Below are 21,608 nucleotides of genomic sequence, written 5' to 3'. Positions count from 1 at the left end.
TAAGACTCAGGAAGATCTTTGAAGATGGTTTCCTCACAGCTTGGGAACAGCAGCAATGACTCTGGGTCTTGCCTGGGAAAGACCCAGCACGTGTCCATCACCACCCTCCTGTGCCTGGTCTTCTTCCTGGGCTTCCTTCTCAACACCTTCAGCCTCTGGGTCTTCTGCTGCCGGCTGCACTGCTGGACCACCGGAACCACGCTGCAGTTCCACCTGGCCCTCAGCGACGCCATCGCCACCCCGGTCACTCCCATGATGGCCGTGTACTTTGCCATGGGTAACGACTGGCCCTTTGGTCGGTTCCTGTGCCAAGTCAAGATTACCTTGCTTAGTTTGCATTTCTACGGCAGCACCATATTCCTCACTCTCATCAGCATCCATCGGTACACAGCCGTGGTGCACTTCAACAAAAGCTCCTGCATGAAACGGAAGGGGTTTGTCAGGAAGCTGTGTGCAGGAGTTTGGTCTCTGCTACTGACCCAGGCTCTGATCTACTCTTTCATACTTCCTCCAAGCAAAGAGGGCAGTAATAGTCAATGCCTCTCCATCCATCAGAAGAACCTGACGGACACCTACTTTGTCATTAACTTCATCCTGTTCATCCTCGGGTTTCTACTCCCTTTCCTTGTGTCAGCTGTTTGCTATAGCCGTCTGGCAAACACCTTAACCCGCCTCAACATCAGCACAGCCAAAGGTCTGAAAGTCAAGGTGAAATCTCAGAGGATGATAGGCGTGTGCCTGGTGATATTCGGGCTGTGCTTCCTGCCTCTGAACATGGTACGAACCGTGGGAGTCGTGCTAAAGAAATACTACCCGCGTCAATGCAACGTCCTTCAGCAGATCGAGACAGCGTATTATGCGTCCTGGATTTTAGCGGGAGTGAACAGCTGCCTGGATCCACTGTTGTACTGTTTTGGTTCGCAAAATTTTCGGGATGCATTCCAATCTTTCAGGATTGGGCAACTGGGAGACAGCCCGAACAGAAGTGACTCAGAAATTACTGCAAATTAGAACATTAAACATGCAGTCATGCACTATGGCCAAGGATTCAACATCGGTGGGAGGACCATGTTTAGATTAAGCAAACTACAAACTCAAATCTTGGTTGCTTGATAGTGCAGGCCTGGTGAAGAGGAATTTCCCTCAATTTGATGACTTCAGCCTATTGTAGCATTACCTCCATTATATACCTGTCTCATATTTATCTGCCCCTTATTTCTTAATTTCACACGAACATCTTAGTGACACCTACCTAATTTCATACTAAAGTTCAGCATAGGCCTAAAACTAATACCTGAACACACAGCCCGTACCCATGTATTTAAATTAAATCAAAAGATTAATTGAATTTTTAAATGTTTACATTTTAATTAAAATTGACTTGACTTGACATGAGATTGTCCCTTGGCAAGAAAGCAAAAAAGTATATTTTCCGAAATGTCGAATTAAACCTATAAACTGGCTGAAAAGAACTTTGGGATAGCTTGTTAGGCTAATGCAATTTATTGCCAAGCTATCTTGCAGCATGTGACAAGAGTCGGAGAAAAAACAAGACATTTCTTAATAGTGTGAGTAATTTGTCCTTGTGCTACCTTTTCATGATTTTGGGTCTAGCACTCCGCTGAGAAAAGAGAAAAGAGATTGTTGAAGCACAACCTCCTTTTCCAATACAGTTATAAATAACTATTGCCATCATTTTCTTTGAATTATCTGTGGATTTAAGTTTCATTGAACTGCCTAAAATGTCAAGTAAATGAATACTTTTAGAATTCTAATTATCTCTGACTTTGATTTGTCAACGGCGTTGTAGGCTGAATCAGTGCAACCGAGCTCTACACCCTCCATTAACTCTGGTGATTCATTACCTGATCCATGTCTATATTGACGGATTATGAGACAATGGTTGCCTGGACACAGATACCTAAAAGGTCCACCTCCTACCCAGCCATTTTGTCCATGTTGGAGATCTCTAAATCCTGTTCAAAGATTCCTGCAACACCAATGGCCTTCTGCACAGACATAAAATATGAGAGGATACTATACAAAATGTCAAAAGAAAAGAAAACCAGTGATGCAGGTTACATTATCTTAAGGCAGAGTTATTTTGTTGTCAAACATATTTACTCGCTTTACTAATATTAACTTAGGCTTATGGCAGCTCGGGTATGCAATGTTCCATATGAATACAAAATTGGACTCTTATTGGATTGGTGTGGTACCAACCAAGAGTCTGCAGCCATTCTAGCGAGTCTATGAGGCTGTACTTTGGGCACAGTGGTACTTTGAGCTAAATGCTAATATCAGCATACTAACTTGCTCACAATGACAACGCTAACATCAGCTGATGCTTCCCCCCCAGTCCCGGTCACCTGACCTTCCCTGTGCACCCGCTCATCTGTTTCCACTCTCCGTTGTCAGCCCTGCAGTATTTAACCTGACCCTTTCCACTCGCTGTTACCTGGAACCAGTACCTGACCCCTGGACCTGAACCTGCAACCTGTACCTGCCTGCATACCTGCCTATACACTTGTGTACCCTAAACAATAAATCCATGAACTCTTCCTGTCTACCTGGTCTGTCTGCGTTTGGGTCCCCCTCCCTATGCTGCCAGAATTCACTGAATGTAAATTTTTCCCCTGATGTTGGTGATAGAGCAAAGTTAAAGTTAAAACCAAAATTATCATAATTTATCCTGAGGGGGCCATGAATGTCTGAACCAAAACATTTCATGGCAATCCCTCCAATTGTTGTTGAAACATTTCACTCTAAACCATAAATGTCAGCCTCAGGGTGGTGCTACAGAAAATTTCAGAGGATCATTAAAGTCAGTAGGATTCATCATGTGGGAACCATGAATGTCTGTATACTACACTGGATAAGCGAAACCTTTGAACTGCTGGTGGAGCTATAGGAGAAGTCAGAAGAGAGACAGTAGGATACATCATGCGGGAACCATGAATGTATCCAATTTAGTATCAATCTATCTAGTAGAGATATTTCACTGGATAAGTGAAACCTTTGACCTGCTGGCGGAGCCATAGGAAAAGTCAGGGGATCACCAAAGTCAGTAGGATTCCTCCTCTGGGGACCATGTGAATGTCTGTACTAAATTTCATGGCACTCCAGTCGGATACTGGTCTTGTGCTGTTTGGGGTAGTAAAATCTCTGGGACACAGTTTGACATGCGCAGCTGCGCAGGCCACTGTTCGTGTCATGTGGCCACTGATGTTGCAATCCAACCAAAGAAATGAACCGGAACAGCCCAGTGCTGAATGTATAGGCTGTAGAGCACAAACTATAAGCTGGTGTGCTGTTCACACACACCAAGCTGGAAGCAGCTCAGGGGAATGAAAATTGCCCAGTTGTTTTGTTTGTGGGCAAGACCAAAATAAATGCACAAGCGTTTCTCCAAGCTCTCTGCAAAAAGTACAACTTTCTTGAATTGAACTGTGAAGCATTTTGAAGGATATTTCTCCAACTTTGTCAGTCAAAACGAACTAATGCGGCAATACCCTAACCCAAATATCTCCAACAAATGTGGACCAATATGATAACATTATGACGTCTTGTTGGAAAAGTTGATGAGAAACAGTTAGTTTCAGTTGCGTCTAACAGTATGGCGTTATTGTTATTGACAATGCCCGAAGTAATACCTGTGGAGATACAATTGAGAAATCCTTAATATAAATTCAATAAATTCAACATATTTATGTAGTTGCCCATGCTGATTGAATGACTGACTTAACAATAAGGTATTCTTATTAAACAATTATTGAAGAAAGATAGATTTCTTTTTATACAAAGTACATCTATTGTTCCAGATTAAAAAAAAATCTATTGCTCCGATTATCTCCTTTCTCTTGGCGAAGTCCGTGACGTCATGTGAAAGGGGGCGGGGACGGAGAGTCGTAAATGCGCGTGTTGTTTGTGGTTGAGCGCGCAGGTGAGCTTCACTCTCGCTGTGGATCGGGGGGGAGAGAGAGAGAGAGAGAGAAAAAAAAAGCAACATGGGGAAAGTTCAGGAGTTTGAGATCACGTTTGACAAAAAGAAAGAGGTGTACACTCCGGGGGAGTCTATCTCCGGGACCGTGACCATCAAACTGGGCCAGACGCTGCAGTGCAAAGGTAAGGGTGTGCTCCCAGTCGCGGGTTATTCCGCCAACATTTGCTCACCTGGTGAGAAAACGTCGCGCTAAACAAGGAAGTAATGGATGCAGCCAAGATTACATGGGCTGTAATTTAGGCCTCTCGCACAATGATTTTACTGTGCAACTTCAACTTGATATGATAGTCTGTGGTACTCTGTGTCTGTGGTAGGAATGGGGTTTTTTAAAAAGGACTTTTAATGGCATTGTGAGTCATTTCCTGCAGCTCCACTGCAGTTCAGTGTTCCTGTAATGTTCTTACAGATTGTGAGAGTTTTTAGTGGGGCCCAATAGAAAAATCTGGGTGTTGTTCTGTCTTGTATTACCATAATCCCAGATAGCGACAGGGTTTTAACTGGGATTTTTTTGGGGTCATGAGCCCCCCATCCCACAGAAATATTTGACCACACACCAAAAATAGAATATCATAATAATAACTTTATTAAATTCATTTAGAAAAAAAAATATTAATAATAATATATTTATTTTAGTTAACTGTTCAGTTACAGTTTCTGTCCCGTGACAACCACACCTCTCCAAAAGGTAAACCTTTTCATGAGCTAAGAACAACACTCCTGTTCTCAGCTCTGTGACGTAACATTTTCCAGATAATCCAATGTGTTTTTAAACGGCGTATGAGACCCAGAAAGGGTACGCTTCATCCTTAACCTCCTAAGACCCAAGCTCTATCTTAATTTCTCTTTACTATTTGGGTTTCTTGGGACCTGATAAGTATAAAAACTAAGCATCATCTGTTGACATGATGTGGTTTCGCATACGGGGACAATTTTGAATTTCTATATAAGCAGAATTAAGTATTATGGTATAACCCAAAATGTGATGTCAGCGCATGTGGATGCCAGGTCTTAGGAGGTTAAAGAAATGCAGAGGACATGACCTCAGTTTCCTTAATGGTACCTTCAGAGTCTACTGTAGCTCCTGGTAAGGGTCATTCCTTGATGTTCATGTGGTCCCTTAGTGTGCAGTCCAAGATCTTAAGGCTTGTGGATTTCCACAGTGGGGTGCTCTTTGTGAATAAGAGGCCGGAAAGACGTTGGAAACGGTTTTAGTTTCGAACATATCACGTGTTGGTGATCATAGATCAGATAGCTGACAGGTGTTGATTACAGCTATTGCCGGAACAAAAGGTTCGGGACACTTCGGTTTGTCAAAGTGACTACTCACCTATTGACAGTAATTATTTTCTTAGATCTAAGTGGGGCTTCTCTTGTATGTCTTGTTTTGTCTACCCGACTGTCCAAAATCAAGAGACAATTGATTTGCTGGATAGTAAGAAAACCTTTTGAAAACCTTGAACTAAAAAATTACTCAAGCGATTAAGCCATTATCCAAACAGTTGTGGAATTTTTTTTGTTGATCAACTGATCAATTTATTGGCCAATTGTTGCAGTTTTAAACTGAAATAGTGCATGAAAGAGTAGTCTATCAATTGATCATTGGTCATTCAACTGAAATTTCATCGACAATATTAATTATTTAACAAATTTATCAGGCAAAAATGCTAAAGCCTTTCTGGTTCCAGCTTCTCCATTGAAGCAAAAAAAGCCGTAATAGTTTATATTATATAAACAACTGAACACCCAATTGTAAAATCAAATGGATTCTCGATGCATACATTTAAATACATCAAATGTATAGCAGTGAAATATTTTACTTTGAAAACCATCTGTCTGAATTTGTGCAGTTTGAATGACCCCTCTTTGAAATCTCCAGATGGCCTTTTTTAAAACTTATTTTCAAGTTCACACATTCAATGTTACAGTTTTAATTTTTTGAATTTCAGTATCTGAATTTCACCAGTTCAAGAAATATTGGGCCACAATTTTTTTTATCTGAATTTGTGAAAGCTACTGTACAATGTTCAATTCCAAAAAAACATGCTTTTTTTTTTTAATTGCACAACTTGAAATGACCTACTGGAAATTCAAACCACACAAATGTATGCAGATGGATTTTAAAGTGAGAAATGAAGATGCTATACATTCAATGGTATTTAAATTTTAGTTTCAGTTGTGGTTACATTTTACGATTTGATGTTCAGTTGTTTATAAAAATGCAAATCCTTACGGCCTTTCTTAGCTTCCATACTAATACTATAAACACAGACTGAAACTAAAGGAGGTCAAACTGGAAAAGTGAGTGTATTTGTCTTTGTCTTTGTAACATAAGATCTACTGAGTTTTTTTAACATAACTGTGCATGTGCTGGAACCATTTTTCATAAACCTTTAGTATAATTTTTGCCATGATTATGAAATGACACTTCCCCCTTGAGATCGTTCTCAGGTGCTCTCTCTCTCTCTTGTGCCCGTTGACTGAGCTGAGAGCAGCTTTTCATGTGTTTAGGAGTTGCTGTTTGAATGCTTGTGGGGCCTCCAGTCTGTTGACATTCCTCTTCAGGTAGAGCCGGTCAGACTATCAGCTTTACAGTGCCACCTCCCCAGGGAAACAAACTCTCTCACCATGCGAGGGTGTGAATCACGGATGGATTATGAAGTGGGTGGGGCCCTGAGATAAGAGACACATTACTGGGCAAATATTGACATTGTAATAAAAATCAAATGTGCTTCAGTGATGGCGGTTCACCTCGGATGCGATTGATATGATGAGGTTACTGTGGAGAATAGAAGAAAATGGTCTTTTTATAGCGTTTTTAGACTGAAAATAGTTAAATTATATGGCCAAATGCATGTGGACATATGCTGTAGTTGGTCTGGGACAGTTTTTCAGTGGGCTTCCAACACAAAGCCGCCTCCATGAAAGAAAAGGTTTTCAATTGAGAGTGAAAGAGCTTGACTGGCCACGCCCCGCACAGAGCCCCCGACCTCAACCCCACCCAACGCACCATTGGGATGGACTGGAACACCGACTGTGAGCCAGACCTTATCACCCAATGATGGGTGATAATGTTGGCCCTCACTTAAGCTATTTCCCAAATCCTGAACTCTCACATTTATTTATTTGTTTTCTGAAAATGATTCTGTCAAAGCTATTTTTTTTGATATCGTTGTCAAGAAGATGTGCCAAGTAGGTTTGATCTGTGTAAGCATGTATCTCATTAAAATACAGTTACGTGGCCAAGCTGGCGCTAAAGTTAATCTCAAGCTTTTACCAAGAACACAAATTATTACATGCTCTTGTGTAGGTTGAGACACTTTTTATTTGGTCATTAAACACCAGCCAGAGTTGTTCTGTGGAACATTGAAATTCATAGCCCCAGAAATCCTAGAGACAATCAACTGAAGACTAGTGTGTGTACAAGAGGAAAGTACAAGGTGAAAATGGTGCTGAAGGGAAATACTTCAAAGTGAATTTCATTATTGAGGTCAAAAAAGGTGATTGGAAAAGAATACGTTCAGGACAGCGACTGGAAATGATGAAATCTCTAATGGAGTGTTGAGGCATGTGTGTTCATTTATTATCAATAAAAAAAAATCTGTGGCGAGTTGACACTATGCATTGTAGTGGACCAATGCTCTTGTTTTTTGTTACTCATGCTGCAGCTGCTTAGAAATGTACCATCTGTTTTATTCTTATCTGCAGCCATCAAAGTGAACTGCAATGGTTTCTGTGGCGTCACCAGCAAGGTTAATGACATGGCGTGGATGGCGGAGGAGCAGTACTTCAACAGCACCGTCCCTGTCGCAGACAAAGGTACGCTGCCGAAAACAACTGAAACGCCTGCCACAAAACTGACCCAAAGAGTTCGATCTATCCTGCAAGTCATATTAGATAGGTGCAGTTTACTGCATCAAGACACCTCCATGTAGAGCCAAGTGTCCAGTCATGGATTAGAGCGCTAAATTGGCCTTAAATTCTCCCTTGTGAGTCGGTTTACCACAGGAAATGTCACAATACGCAAGGTGGAAAAAAAACACTAGCCACACACTTTTGTCACATCAAACTATATATATATATATATATATATATATATATATATATATATATATATTTTTTTTTTTTTTTTTTTTTTATCTTTACATTGTGTAAAATAAAACTAGTGCGGTAAAAATGATTTAAGTGTAAAGGCTGTAGTAGTGAAGCTTCCCATTTTCCACTGTGGATACTTGCATGCAGCCCCAAGGCACTGCTGCCTGGTGGGAAACAGCAGGGCGATTGTTACTGTTTCCACTGACTGATGTTATCTGTGCTCTCTTTGTCCCGTACAGGAACCCTGAAACAGGGAGAACACACTTTCCCCTTCAAGTTTCTCATACCAGGTAGGAGCGTGGAGTGATGGGATGAACACTTGTTGCTGCACATTCTTTCCTCTGTGTGTGTGTGTGTGTGTGTGTGTGTGTGTGTGTGTGTGTCTGTGTGTGTTTGTTTTTGCCCTCGCATTTCACAGCAGACATGCCCTGGCATGTTGATGTTTACCCTAATTCTATTATGGCTCAGCATCCCATCATTCACTGGGGCTTACATGGCGCTGACTGTCAGTATTTGTTTGAACTAGCCCAATTTATTGTACCAAGGTAGTACTTTGTATTTGACAATTTTAGATTAACATTTGAGTTGCTACACTTTTAAAACTGCTCTAATCAATATTTTCCCTCAATGTCTCCACCCCATTGAGACATTGAGGGAATTTCTTCAAATTTGGCATAAACGTCAACTGATTAGAATTTGGTGGTCAAAGGTCAAGGTCACTGTCACCTCACAAAAAACTCCAGAATTGATGACCGTATTTCACAGTTGGTCGGACAATGAATTGGTTGCTTTTGGCTCAAATGTCACAATGACCTTGACAAACACGTTTTTGGCCATAACTCAAGAATTGATGCGGTAATTATGACAAAACTTCACGCAGATGTTTAACGGGATACAACGAGGTCAAAGGTCAACTTCGCTGTGACATCATAATGTCCTGGAAAAACACTGGACACTGAATATGTGATACATATGTGACTGACTGAAGTTTATAGTTTATAGTGTTATATGTGCTAGTGTTCTACCTTTCCTATTTAGGAAATATATCCTTTTTATTATGTGTTTGTTGTTTTTGTCCCTCCATTTGATGAACAAAGCTGAATATTGTTCTGTTATTGAAGTCCATTGGGAGACGTCTGACATGATGTTATTGTCTTAGCAAGTTGTCCCGCCCCCCTAAAACACCTCGTCAGTTGCAGTGACGGCTATTTCCAAAGTGTTCCTTCCTGTGGAAGTGCTTGATGGCAGCACTTGGTGACAATTTTTACACACTGGATCTTTTTAATATTTTCGAGATACAGAATGAGAACAATTATTGAAAATGTTCTGCAATAGAGTATTTGAATAGAAGAAGAGAAGGCTGTGTCTCTTATGTCACTCACTCTCCTCAAGATTTCCATCTGCCACCTGATGTCCACAGAGTGATGTCAGCAGCTGTCAGTTTGTTCCACTCACTCATTACAGTGGAATCTGTGAGAGCACTCCCTGATGACATCAGCACATTTTTGATGGACTCTTCTAAGATACTGGGATATTTGATTATGAGATATCAGCTCTGTATTTCAAATAATTGCAAATAATAAATAAAGTTTGAATAAATAATATGCAAATAATAAATAAAGTTTGAATAAATAATATGCAAATAATAAATAAAGTTTAAAAATCAACTCAAAATTGAAATGTATCATTTTGAGATAATGAGACAGTTAAACATTTAGCTGTCTTTTGGTAAGGAGATGAATAACTTGTGATGTCAAAATAATGTCCTTAAAGACATTTGAATTACATTAACAATAACACTTTTTTGACTGGTTTTATTTTGGTAGGCTTTTTTTGGCACAGTCATGATTCTTGGATAACAGTACACCTTGTCCCTCACTTCCTGTCTACGTATTGTCGCCATGGTTCATTGTAATGGGCTCTCACGCATGAAAGAATGCCCTCGTCTTTGGCCTTTGTTAGGCCACTTATCCGCCGGAGATTATTTTTCCAGGTGAAGCCTTCTCAGCAGTGTGATGAGGAACGCCACAGAAACTCAAAAGCAACCCAACCGGTCTTCTTGCTTTTGAAACTGTGTGTGTGTGTGTGTGTGTGTGTGTGTGTGTGTGTGTGTGTGTGTGTGTGTGTGTGTGTGTGTGTGTGTGTGTGTGTGTGTGTGTGTGTGTGTGTGTGTGTGTGTGTGTGTGTGTGTGTGCCTGCCTTCATCATCAGGACACTTTCTGGAGTCTTGTTTACATGAAAAGTCAGGAAAATAGCAGTTATCATATTAACAGTTATTCAAGCTAATTTATAGAAATAAATGCTTTTGAAAAAAGTGATTTAGTACTTTCTAATTAAATGTTATGGCATTTAAAAGTTAAATTATCAGGTGTGCCTTGGCATATTATTCCTGGTGCTAGGGCTGGAGTTTGATATAATTTTATCAAATCAGGATCTAGTTTTTAACCCCTTGTTGAAACCAACTGTCATCAACTTTGAACATTTGTACCAAATGCTAACCTTACCAAAAACCAGAAGGTTTCATTCAGATTTGTACTTTTTGTTGGCAGAGAAGGCAGAAGCACTATTTCATTTGTCAGGTTTTTAAAGGTTATGGAATAGGAAAAATCTGGAAAATTTGCTATTGTGTGATTAAAAACTAATACATATTTGACTTCTTTCCCACAGACTCTGCTCCGACATCTTTTGAAGGAAACTATGGTCGGATCATTTACAGAGTGAGGGCTTTCATTGACACGCCGCGATTTGCCAAGGACTATAATACAGAGAAAGCTTTCTACCTGCTAAGACTTCTAAACCTGAATGAAGTGCCAGACATATGGGTGAGACATGATTTAGGTGTGTGTGTGTGTGTGTGTGTGTGTGTGTGTGTGTGGTCAATCCTTGACTGGTTAAACTAAAACATGAGGCATGGAGGAGAACATGTTGGTCTTCAAAGTTCAAAAGCACGCCCACCAACAGTGTTTCTTGTCCATTTAATCCCTACACAAACAATTTGTGGTTTTAGGGGTAGTTTTGTGTTGGAACTACTTCTTGACAAAACAACAGTTTTATCCCTCTGCTCAGCATGTCTGTGCAGTATCTCTATTTGTAGTGTGGGTTGTCGGATACGTTTGGTGAGTAAGGATTTTGGTTTTGGTCTGTGTACAGGCACAATGATAACAAACCTGGCAACCTCCAGAGGTGGGGCAAAGTCATTGTTTTGCAAATCCCAAGTAAGTGCAAGACTCTTGGCTATGAAGTCCTGAGTCAACTCCCAAGTCGAGACCAACACATCCCAAGTCAAGTCCCAGGTCAAGACTGACAAGAGAAGGTAGTTAGGCAGATAGAGCGGGTTGGGTGTTCGATCCCCGGCTCCCCCTTCATGTTGAAGTGTCCTTGAGCGAGACACTGAACCGTAAGTTGCTCCTGATGGAGACCAGCAGTGAGTGAATGGGTGAATGAGACTTGGCTGTAAAGCACTTTGGGAACCGTGAAGGTTGAAAAGCGCTTTATAAGAGAGATAATTTATTTACCATTTAACATGGTCAAATTGTCTACCATATATCCGTTACATGTTATCTTAAAATTCAGTCCAAAAGATGGAGGAAAATGAAAAGTGTGCAATAACCTTATTATAACAGCTTATTAGTCTGTATTTGCTATTGTGTGATAATACTAACATATTTGACTTCTTTGGAGGGTTGGAGTTTGATATCATTTTATCAAATCAGAATCTAGTTTTGAATCCATCTGTCGCCAACTTTGAACATTTGTACCAAATGTTAACCTAACCGAAAAAGTATTTTATTGAGATCTGTACTTTTTGTTGGCAGAGATGGCAGAAGCACCACAGTGTTGAAGATATGAAATTTTGATTAATATACACTTGACACAGTGAAATAACAGCTGTAGACTACTGACTTGGCACACTTTTTTCATGAAAACTATTATACTGATCAACTAGCATTGAAATGAAGAGGCGCGACACGCTTGTTGAACTACAGAAACACACAAACACACTAGCTTGCAGAGAGCGCATCAACCAGACAACAGCCAAAGATTTCATTCTGGCCTTTTGGCAAGTAACATACAGCATTAACATTAATTAGCTATAGCTGTTACAAGAGAATTTTGTTATTTAAACCAGTAAAAGATTAAAATGAAGAGTCTGCTTAGTTGAACGTTGAATCTGATGTGCTGGTGTGCACTGTCGAACACACCTTGTCCTCCTGCCTGCGCAACGGCTGCTGTAGATTGATTCAAAGTACGTCTGTTGTCGCAAATATGAAGAGTTGCTTCTCCAAATTTTCTATCGTGATTTTTCATCTTTGGGCTTGGGGAGGATGTCAACCTATTCAAGAGGCTAAAGTCCAAGGGAAGTCAAAAGTCACTGGTGTCAAAGTCAAAAAGGTTTCGTCAAGTCAAGAATATGACTCGAGTCCACACCTCCGGCAACCTCGCTGTGATGACAACACTCCCGTAAGCTGCAGACAGTCACCGTGCCTGTCTTTTGTTCACCAAGCAAAGGTTCCAGCACGTAATTTCCCCATAAAACCACACATTGACCTTTTTTACTTTTGTGTTTGTGTTCTTTTGATACAAATGAGATACAACATGTTTATTAGTGAGCTAATTTACTTTGGACCAGTGTTTATGCTAAGCTAAGCTTACCACGTCTTGACTCCAGCTCTGTATTTAACACACAGACATGAGACTGGTATCTTGTCTATCTTGTAATCTAACTAGGAAAGAAAACAAATAAGTGTATTTGAATGTTGAACTTTTTCCTTTTAACAAACGTGTGTGTCGGTGTCAGTCTCGATAAATCCAGGACGTTCTAACCACTGCCCTTCCCCATGCAGGGAGCCTGTTCATCTGCGGTGACCCAGCAGTTCACCTACATGCTGATGAAAACGGGCACAGCGGTCCTGAAGGCCCAGACTGACAAGAAGGGTTACACGCCCGGCCAGGTCATCCAGGTGATGACCAACATCCACAACCAGTCTGGGAAGACCACAGGCAACATGGCGGCCAGCCTGATGCAGGTAAACACTTTTTTACAGCCCAGACCATCAAAGAACTACCTCTAAACCTTAGAAATCCATTAAATCTCCCATTGTAGGATACTTAGAGCCAGTACAATATTTTTACACTCATTTGTAATGGATTGATTTCTTGATTTGATTACTGGACTATTTTCTGCTCTTTCTGTTGCTGATTTCTTTTTGTTCCTTTTACCTTTTGTGAAACATACATTTTGGCCGCTGCAATGGCTGTTTTCTTCCCTAGCAGCCCCATATTTCATCATCTGTCAACATTGCAGTTTGTTTAAAAACCCTGCCTCTCATAGCTGGATAGGTAAACCTACCTCGGTACACCAACCAGAGCTAGGGTCTATGTCCAACCAAACAAGGTAGCTAAAAGCTATGTTGAGCTGCAGAGTTGGGTTGATGTGGTTGATATGGTTGTGCAACAGATTCAGTGGTAAAGTGGGGTTTTTTTGGGGGGGGGGGGCTAAATTGATAACCCTGCAGACGGTGAGACTCATTGTCATGTTTGGGATATGCCTTTCCTGCTATTGCATGTCAAAATGTCTGCTGTGAGAAAGAGGATGACTCCCTGAATCACTCCATAACTGACCAAAGATAATAACTGTATCTTGGCGCTCTTTACATATGGTTCGTTTTAAGTTTATTTGGAATTCAAGTGTTAGTCCTTCTTATGCTAGCTGTCATGAGAAAAGCTGTACTAATCAGTGTTTTTGTGTGGATCAAATGACGGTGTCTAATGTGCAAGAAATCCTACCTACTACCTGCCCAGCAGATAGCAGACACTTCAACAATCTGGTGAACAAAGTGGAGCATTTAGCGGCTAAACAGCCAGATATTTTCCTCAGGAGTTGGTGGAGACCAAAAACAGAGCTCAAAGTAGAGTGAATATTGGGCTTGCATTAGTAAGGTGGTCAGAAACATGACTCCAAATGAATGTTAATACTGCCCTGTGTCTGCCGGATGTGTCGATAGGCAGCTGTTTACAAGGTGATTTGTATGCCAATGTTTAATTTGTGGCCGAAACATTTATAAGTAGAATAGTACAAATGCAGACACTGTTTAAGAGCTTAGGCTTCAAATAACAGCTGATTCCCTGTCTATTGGTAAAAGGTCACTGTGTACTGGGTCCAGTCTATGAATCTCCATGTCCTCGCTTGTTTTCAGAGAGTGACCTTTGAGATGAAGAGGCCCACCCATGACGTGAGGACGATAGCGGAAGTGGAGGGCGGCGTGGTGAAGGCTGGCAAGGAGGTGGAGTGGAAGGAGCAGATCATTGTTCCCCCTCTTCCGCAGTCCTCCCTCGTTGGCTGCGAACTCATAAAGATTGAATATTACGTCAAGGTAAGATACGCTCCTCCTCCGTCATGCTATCAGCTGCAGTAGTTTCTTGGAAAGTGGTCACGTGCGTCGTGTTTTTGATTTTTTGTTAGACCAAGCGGTAGGGTTAATCTGAAGGTTACTCATTTTAGCCCCCTTCAGTCATGCACTTCTTTTTGCAAATGTGATGGTGTTACTCCAACGCAGCATAAGTCTGAACTGAATGTAATCACATCAATGTAAAGGCTGCAGCAGTTCAACACTACATACACAGAGACAGACTGATGCACTTCTCATTTTTTAAGAAGCACAGTATTTAATTCATCACTTATCGCACCAATTTGAGGTTGTTGAGGATATAATAACCAATGATATGTTTTTTCCCCAGGTTAAAGAGGTTAAAAAAATACATTTTACAACCACAATAATAATCTGACCAGCAGTCTCCCTCTCTATATTTTCTGTTTTCACTCATGGCGACTGCATGAATGAATGAATATCCAGCTTTACATACATACACGTGAGCACTCTCGGACTTAATGAAAGAGGCAGCAGTAGGTTAGCAGATGGCTATTATTTATGGCTTCAAATTAAGTTTTAAAATCCATCCTGTGAGAGCACAGAGAACAATCTTCTTACCTCCTTGTCATTAAACTTCAGCTCATCTCAGGCACCAGCTGCCAAATATCACGCGAGAACTGTGACCCTCGCAGTAACGACGAGCGTGTCTTAATACATAACGGACGCCTCTTGTCTGGATGACAAAAAAAAAGCCATCGCTTTAACAGGTAGAAGCCAGCAGATGTTACAGGGCTTAAGTTCTATAGCCATAATTTATTAAATCAACACAATATTTGCCAGATGAAATGATAATGAAGTGTTTGAAATGTTTACATTGCTTTTTGGGTGATGAACACACAAAAAAACTGTCCCGATTGGCTGCTCTAACACATACTGTATTTTGTTTTGAGTTTTGGATTCTAAAAGAATCTAGAAACTAGAAAGCAGAAAGACGAACACAGGCTTGTGTTGTGGGTATGAATTCTGTACGTCCTCTCCTCTGATTTAATCAGGTCAGTCTGAAGTCTCCAGACGTCATGTTGACGTTGCCCATCCACATCGGGAACATCTCACTGGACAAAAAGCTGCAACCTTCCAAGAAAGCAGCTCCTCCTTCCTCCGCCGCGGCTGAAGACACGCCAGCCTCCGCCTCCGCCCCCGACGCCTCCACCCCCACACTGCCCCCCCGCCCCGGCCCAAAAGTCGCTCCCCGTCCCACACCTCGCTCCAGGGTGTCCTCCCATAATTCCCCCAGCGCTCCTCCGGCCGAGTACCACGGGGGGGCGGAGGGCGGGACTCCGATGAACGACGGCTTCCCCAATAAGCGCCAGTCTCAGCTGGTGTCGCCCAACGCTTTCAGCTACGCCCCCGGCCTCTTCTTCCCCCAGAACCAGCCCCACAACGGCCCCGGCGCTGCACCCAGTGGGCCCATGTCCACAGGGGCCACGGCACCTTACCCCCCTGAGGGTGCCAGCTCAATGCCAATGCCGCTTATCCTGCCTCCGGACTACGGCACCTCGGCATATCCACAAGGTCAGTTGGCACACGCTCACTCTGTACCATCCAGGCTCTGCTCATGAATGTAGACTGGACGTTTTAGTCCTTAGAAGGGGTCAAGCACCATTTCCCATAATGCAACTTTCTTATACCCTCCCTCCACTTCAACAGGACCCTGACATGGATAAAAGCAGCCCACTACTTTTAAAATAAGGTGACATGCAACATTTCGTTAAGATGGGCTTCATCAGGCATTCATTTCTTTTCTCATGCTTTTTTTGTTGTTGTTGTTGTTGTTGTTGTTGGGGGACAATCCTTACTTTAACTGTGCGTCAGGGCATCATTTCCACTGGGGATGAGGGGGGCATGCCTCTCCCTCACTTTTATTTTTTTTTTTTCCAGGTTTATTCTTTCGCTAAAGTCTCTCTGAACAGTGTCCCCAGAGTTGACAAAAATGTTGACGTATGCTTGTCTTAGTCGCCTGCCGCAATCAAGTGAGCGCTTTGAGGATTTATTTTGCTCTGGGTTTCGCTTCTCAGGCTACATACGGGCTTGCCCTACCTGATTGGTGAAGGTTGGGGGGAGGAAAGGTACTGCCAATTTTGCTTTTTCGGGAAAAAAGAAATGTAATATTTCTATTTACAGTTAATATTCTAACCCTAACCCTAAAATGTACAGAGGTAGGGCTTTGTAGTAAAGACACGCATATAACATTATCTGTCAGGCATCTGTAAAGAAATCCAAACTACCACTAAACTACTCAAGATGTTGAAAATGCTTTACAGTATTTTAGAAAGGCCATTGCTACCAGGAAAACACACCCCGTCCATTAACAACTAGACCTTTTTAACAAGGACACAAGACTAGGTTGAAACCTAGTATATGGCTGGACCATGTATGATCAGTGTGCTAAAGTTCTGCCAAATTGTTGTAAGTGGTAGTGTCTACAATGTGAATTCCTGGATATTAAATGTTAATCTGCAGTTTTCTGTAGTGGTCCCAGCAATATTTGTTTGTTAAGTAGAATATCACATGACATGGTTAAGCTACATTTGAGTCAAAACATTTTATAAATGCAGTTGCAAGAATAATTCTTTCCATGTTTGATTTCAAATAGAACTTAAAATGAAGCCAATGGGTCCGTTTATCATCCGTTCAAACAATTATTTCATTCAATCTGAAAAACAAATCTGAATTTAATGCATAATGTATGTTGATAACTGTGTGTTTTCCTGTTTTCATATTGAAGTGGGTAATCAAATAAACAAGAAAACCAATTTCTCATGCACCTCACAGGAGAGATAAGTAGGAATACTATCAGACATTTTAAAGATTTCTGAGGAGATTTAATGTTGATGACACACATTAACGTATCCGGTTCACCAGTGTTGACAGACAGCCAGTAGTCTGCTTAATAATTACATAGTAATAATAAGTGACCCCCCCCCAGTAATTATCTTCCAGGTACTAAATCACTAATGAAGCTGCTTTGACGACCATGGCCACTAGATGTCGCTGTATGACGTGAGTGTGTCAAATCAAAGAGTCGATGTGAACAAGAGTGTCCTCCTCTTGTACTATTCAAGGACAAACAATGATTTCACCGGTGGAGTTTAATGCAGGAAACCTTGTACACTGTAGGAAACGCTGTTTATGTGCACTTGGTCACTCCCCTTTTCGTACATTTTATTCAAATTTACTTTTTTAAATTTTCAATTTCAAAAATGCTTTACAAACCCTTCTTTTAAATCTGCATGCTCCGGCGCGGATCAAAGCCTGAAATGCGCCACTCACCAGGCTCGTAAGGCTGTGGTCATGTAATGCTGTGTACTAATCAGCTGGTCTGATGGTGATTTGTCTGTTACAGAGGCTCCTCCTTCGTACGACGAGAGCTGCAACACATGAAGTGGATGAAGAACCAGCACACCTCCCACCAGCATGATGACATCAAACTAAATGCAGCTCGTGTACCATGTTGATGCATTTCCAAAATAAATTTTAACTCGGACAAAATGATTGCAGGACACAGCAGAGGACACCTGGAGTGATGAGGGTATTCGAACCCCTAGATTTTGTACAGAATCCGCATTCATGGATTGAAATTAAAGTGAATTGAACCTCGAACTCTGCTACCCAGTGAACAAGAACTTTCACTAATCTTTAGCCGCAGCCAATCAACACTGTCTTTCTGAAATCTGTTTTTTTGGTACACTTTTCGCACTTTGAATGAAAGGAAAGAGAAGGGGGAATACGCAGACATGTTTATTTTTCTTTTGTTTTCGTTGTGGGTTATTATATGGCATCTGTGATGTCAAATTTGAACGTTTTTTATGTATGAAAACCTGTGCAAGACAAACCATCTCATCTAGTATTTAGTCTTAATATCTTTCTTATTGTTCCAAAAGCCGAGGAAGAAACGAACTCGTGGAATTTTTTATTGGAAATCTTTCTTCTTCTGGCATATTTTTCATTTGTTTTAACTTTGAATGGTTAACACTGGATTAAATGGTTTGTTTGGGAAGATCTTTTTATTTTATTTGTGTTTGATCAGGATTTTTCAGTTTTATGATGTTAATGAACAGATTTGTACACACAGAGCTTTTTGAGGATATTGTGTATGATCCCGTTTAGCCTCTGAAGTTTCCTTCCATGTTTTGATCATTTGTTACTTTTGTGTCCTTGAACTGTGTTGTAATGACTACAGACTTCCTTAGAGAGATGGTGTAGTATATTCTTCTAACCCCTGCTGAATGTGTGTCGGTTCAGTGAATGTCTGATATGCTTTTAATAGTTGTACAATAATGCAACATCCCTGTGATTTAAGGTTTTTCTTTTGAAGTAGTTCACATCTATCTTAATCATAGTTTTGTGAATATAATATTTCTTGATCACCATCCAACATGCAGAAAGACAACATTATATTTATTTATTGTTTCGAGTGTTTTCCAACTGCTGTCTGGATTCCAATAAATCTGCTAAAACCACTGTTTCACATTTCTGACTCTGGTAGTGGGAGGTTGTTTCTGTTCTTATTTCAACACCCACTTCTGCTTGTTGATGCTGTTAAAGTAGACAGTTGATGTTTTTAAAGGGACCTTACATTACTAATTGCTAATGTACATGTTAGGAGCATGTTTGCACATGTTTACTTGTTTGCAATAATAGTGGTTGTGTTGCCTACAATGTTAAGGAATTGTTAAGAATTGGGACAACCACAACATGGTCACTTTGTGGTGTACAGAGAGGACCCTATAGAGTTATCTTACATTAAAGGTCCCATATTATGCTCATTTCAGCTCTGTATTTTTATTGTGGGACTCCACTAGAGTAGCTTTGCATGATTCACAGTTCATAAAAAGTCCTTATTTATCTTCTGCTGGCCCTTTCTGCAGCCCCTCAGTTCCCCCTCTGTCTGAAACAAGCCGTTTTAGACAAACTGAACAACCTCCAAAAACTTGAAGAGTAGTCCTGAGCAGAGCGCTCCAATAACTTAGACAGACTGAGCGTCCCTGTACTTAGTGGGTGTGCTGTGCCTGGATCAATCAGATGACCGGCTGGGGGGCGTGGCTGAGTGCGGCGACTGTATAGTTGTGACATCACAACCTTACAGAAGTCCTGATGGCTTGTTTAAAGGCACAGTTTCACTGAATACAGGCTGGGTGCATTTCTCCGAGGACTGAGCATTTTGATACTTTCACAGTATTTATACAGCGCCTAGACCTGCTTTATAATCTAAAAAGACATGGACATCTTACTTTCTACCATATGGGACCTTTAATTCATGAAACATTTGACATGAAATTGCTGAACACCCTTCAACACTCATCAGTACATGCTTTTACCTTGACAAGTGTTTTTTTTCTCCTGTTGTGGCGAATACAATATGCAATACAATAACAGAACAGAGACGAGCCTCTAATGCTGGTTGGTGTCTCTTTCTAGCTGCTGGAAACACTTCAAAAACAGCCTCTAATATCAGAGAGAACATACAACAGAATGGACTTAATAGGTATGAAGTATACTGGCACATGCAAGAACGTTGTTTCTGGTTGTCCGCAGCTCTCTAAGTACAGGCAAGAGGTGCAATACAGAACAGTACATTGACTCAAGTGCCGTGCAGTATGTTGAGTACAATTATGAGAAAGTGTCTGTTTGACAGGTTCCCAATCGTTTTGGAATGCGACCCTTACAAAAAAAAAGCAGCTTCTACTTGACTCCTCGTCATGTTTCAGATGAGTTGTCAGCTGTCCCGCTTTCCCTCTAAACTTGACATGGCTTCCCTTGTATAATTGCTTGAGGCCCAAAGAAGTAAAATGTCCCAATGTTTCACGTGACGTGCACAGTTTATGAAGTAGTTCAAAACTAGCTGCACCAGCTACAGCAGTAAAATGTTGCTTACACATTAATCCGTCAGTCTTAACAATCTAATAATGTCATATATACAGTGGTAATATATCAGTCAGAGGGGCCAATTTACTGCAGAATGAGTACCTTTAAGTCCATTTTGCTGATAATACTTTTAACTTAAGTAGGATTTTGAATGAATGAGTTTTTTTGAAAATGAAAATGAATTTTTTTTTACATTGTATGTATTGGTACTTTTTGAGGATCTGAATACTTCCTCCACCATTGTATGTATCAAGGTATCATGGTTTATTTATTTGTCATTTTACAACACAGGGTTGCACAATGAAATGTGAGTTTTAGTACCTTCATGCTACACACAAACAGAACATATATACAGGTATTTAATTGCAGCGCCGCGGAGCCCTCCTGTCCTGGGGGACCAGCACAAACAGAACTGAAACCAACAAACAGCATTCTGATGTAGGTGTTGCTGTTTTCAAGGTGTGTGATGGCTGGAGTGGAATGAAAATCGTTAATTTAGATAACTTTACTCATGGGTCACAGTGAAGGTTTGTACATATGCAACGATGCAGAATAATGCCACCTACTGGCCAAACCCATAGACTGAACTGTTTGACCTATTTTACCGTTATAAAGGGTTCATTTATAAAAAATGTCGATGTTATGAGTCTCATTCTATGTTTGAAACATTTAAAATGAAATGGTTATCTTTCTAAAATCTTACGTTAGAGATTAAAAATCTATTAAAAGTATATTTTAGCTATGTATTTTTAGGTAGCCCCCTTTTAATTTATGGGATAATTGAGGGGGTCTCTGTTGTGCTTTTCCCCTATATTTTTCTCTTAATTCAATTAAATCATCATTACTTGATGTTGTCTGTGTATCTGTCAAACATGTTCTACATTGTCAAATATAACAATACCGACATGATATGTGATGACATTTGGGACTGTCATCTCTGAGTAACTGCTCCCAACTATTATCATTTTACTGCTATTTATAGTATTGTGGGTTTTATTCATTTATTTTTGTAACTTTCATAGCCTTTTTGGTCACTGTCATTTACGAGTTAATATGTGCCTGTGTGTGTAGGTTTAAATTGGATGCATGTGTGTGTGTGTGTGTCCTGTGTCAGCTGGATGCCTGGGGCTGGGTTAACAGGGACAAAATGTGCGATATGTTTATTTGTACTGTTCAAAACGGACACTTCATTAACAGACCTTGAGAAAAAAGCTTTG

The 21,608-nt window shown here is 40.7% G+C and overlaps 2 protein-coding genes across 3 annotated transcripts; both read left to right on the top strand.

Annotated features, from left to right (window-relative positions):
• The first annotated feature begins 24 nt into the window (after positions 1 to 24).
• LOC139283827 (P2Y purinoceptor 2) lies at positions 25 to 1,011 on the top strand. The gene has a single exon (XM_070903868.1). The coding sequence runs from the start codon at positions 25 to 27 to the stop codon at positions 1,009 to 1,011; it is 987 nt and encodes a 328-aa protein (XP_070759969.1).
• A 2,942-nt stretch (positions 1,012 to 3,953) lies between these two features.
• Positions 3,954 to 18,986, top strand: arrdc1a (arrestin domain containing 1a). Of its 2 annotated transcripts, XM_070903657.1 has the most exons (9): positions 3,954 to 4,125; positions 7,709 to 7,819; positions 8,335 to 8,385; positions 10,763 to 10,917; positions 12,940 to 13,122; positions 14,293 to 14,469; positions 15,519 to 16,038; positions 16,174 to 16,216; positions 17,870 to 18,986. In XM_070903657.1, the coding sequence occupies exons 1-8, from the start codon at positions 4,008 to 4,010 to the stop codon at positions 16,179 to 16,181; spliced, it is 1,323 nt and encodes a 440-aa protein (XP_070759758.1). In that variant the 5' UTR covers positions 3,954 to 4,007; the 3' UTR covers positions 16,182 to 16,216; positions 17,870 to 18,986. The 2 variants fall into 2 exon arrangements, with proteins under 2 accessions (XP_070759758.1, XP_070759757.1); XM_070903656.1 differs by lacking the exon at positions 16,174 to 16,216.
• The last annotated feature ends 2,622 nt before the right edge of the window (positions 18,987 to 21,608 follow it).

This window comes from Enoplosus armatus, chromosome 4 (assembly GCF_043641665.1).
Source record: "Enoplosus armatus isolate fEnoArm2 chromosome 4, fEnoArm2.hap1, whole genome shotgun sequence".
In the NCBI taxonomy this organism is placed as follows: Eukaryota; Metazoa; Chordata; class Actinopteri; order Centrarchiformes; family Enoplosidae; genus Enoplosus; species Enoplosus armatus.
Note: the sequence above shows the minus strand (reverse complement) of the source record. Positions and strands in the feature narration are given on the sequence as shown.

Bases quoted from the DNA above. Each gene is read 5' to 3' on its own strand.
- LOC139283827 (XM_070903868.1), top strand. From the start codon at position 25: ATGGTTTCCTCACAGCTTGGGAACAGCAGCAATGACTCTGGGTCTTGC.
- arrdc1a (XM_070903656.1), top strand. From the start codon at position 4,008: ATGGGGAAAGTTCAGGAGTTTGAGATCACGTTTGACAAAAAGAAAGAG. The intron at 8,386-10,762 runs GTAGGAGCGTGG...TCTTTCCCACAG, and splicing joins CTTCAAGTTTCTCATACCAG to ACTCTGCTCCGACATCTTTT. The intron at 13,123-14,292 runs GTAAACACTTTT...GCTTGTTTTCAG, and splicing joins TGGCGGCCAGCCTGATGCAG to AGAGTGACCTTTGAGATGAA.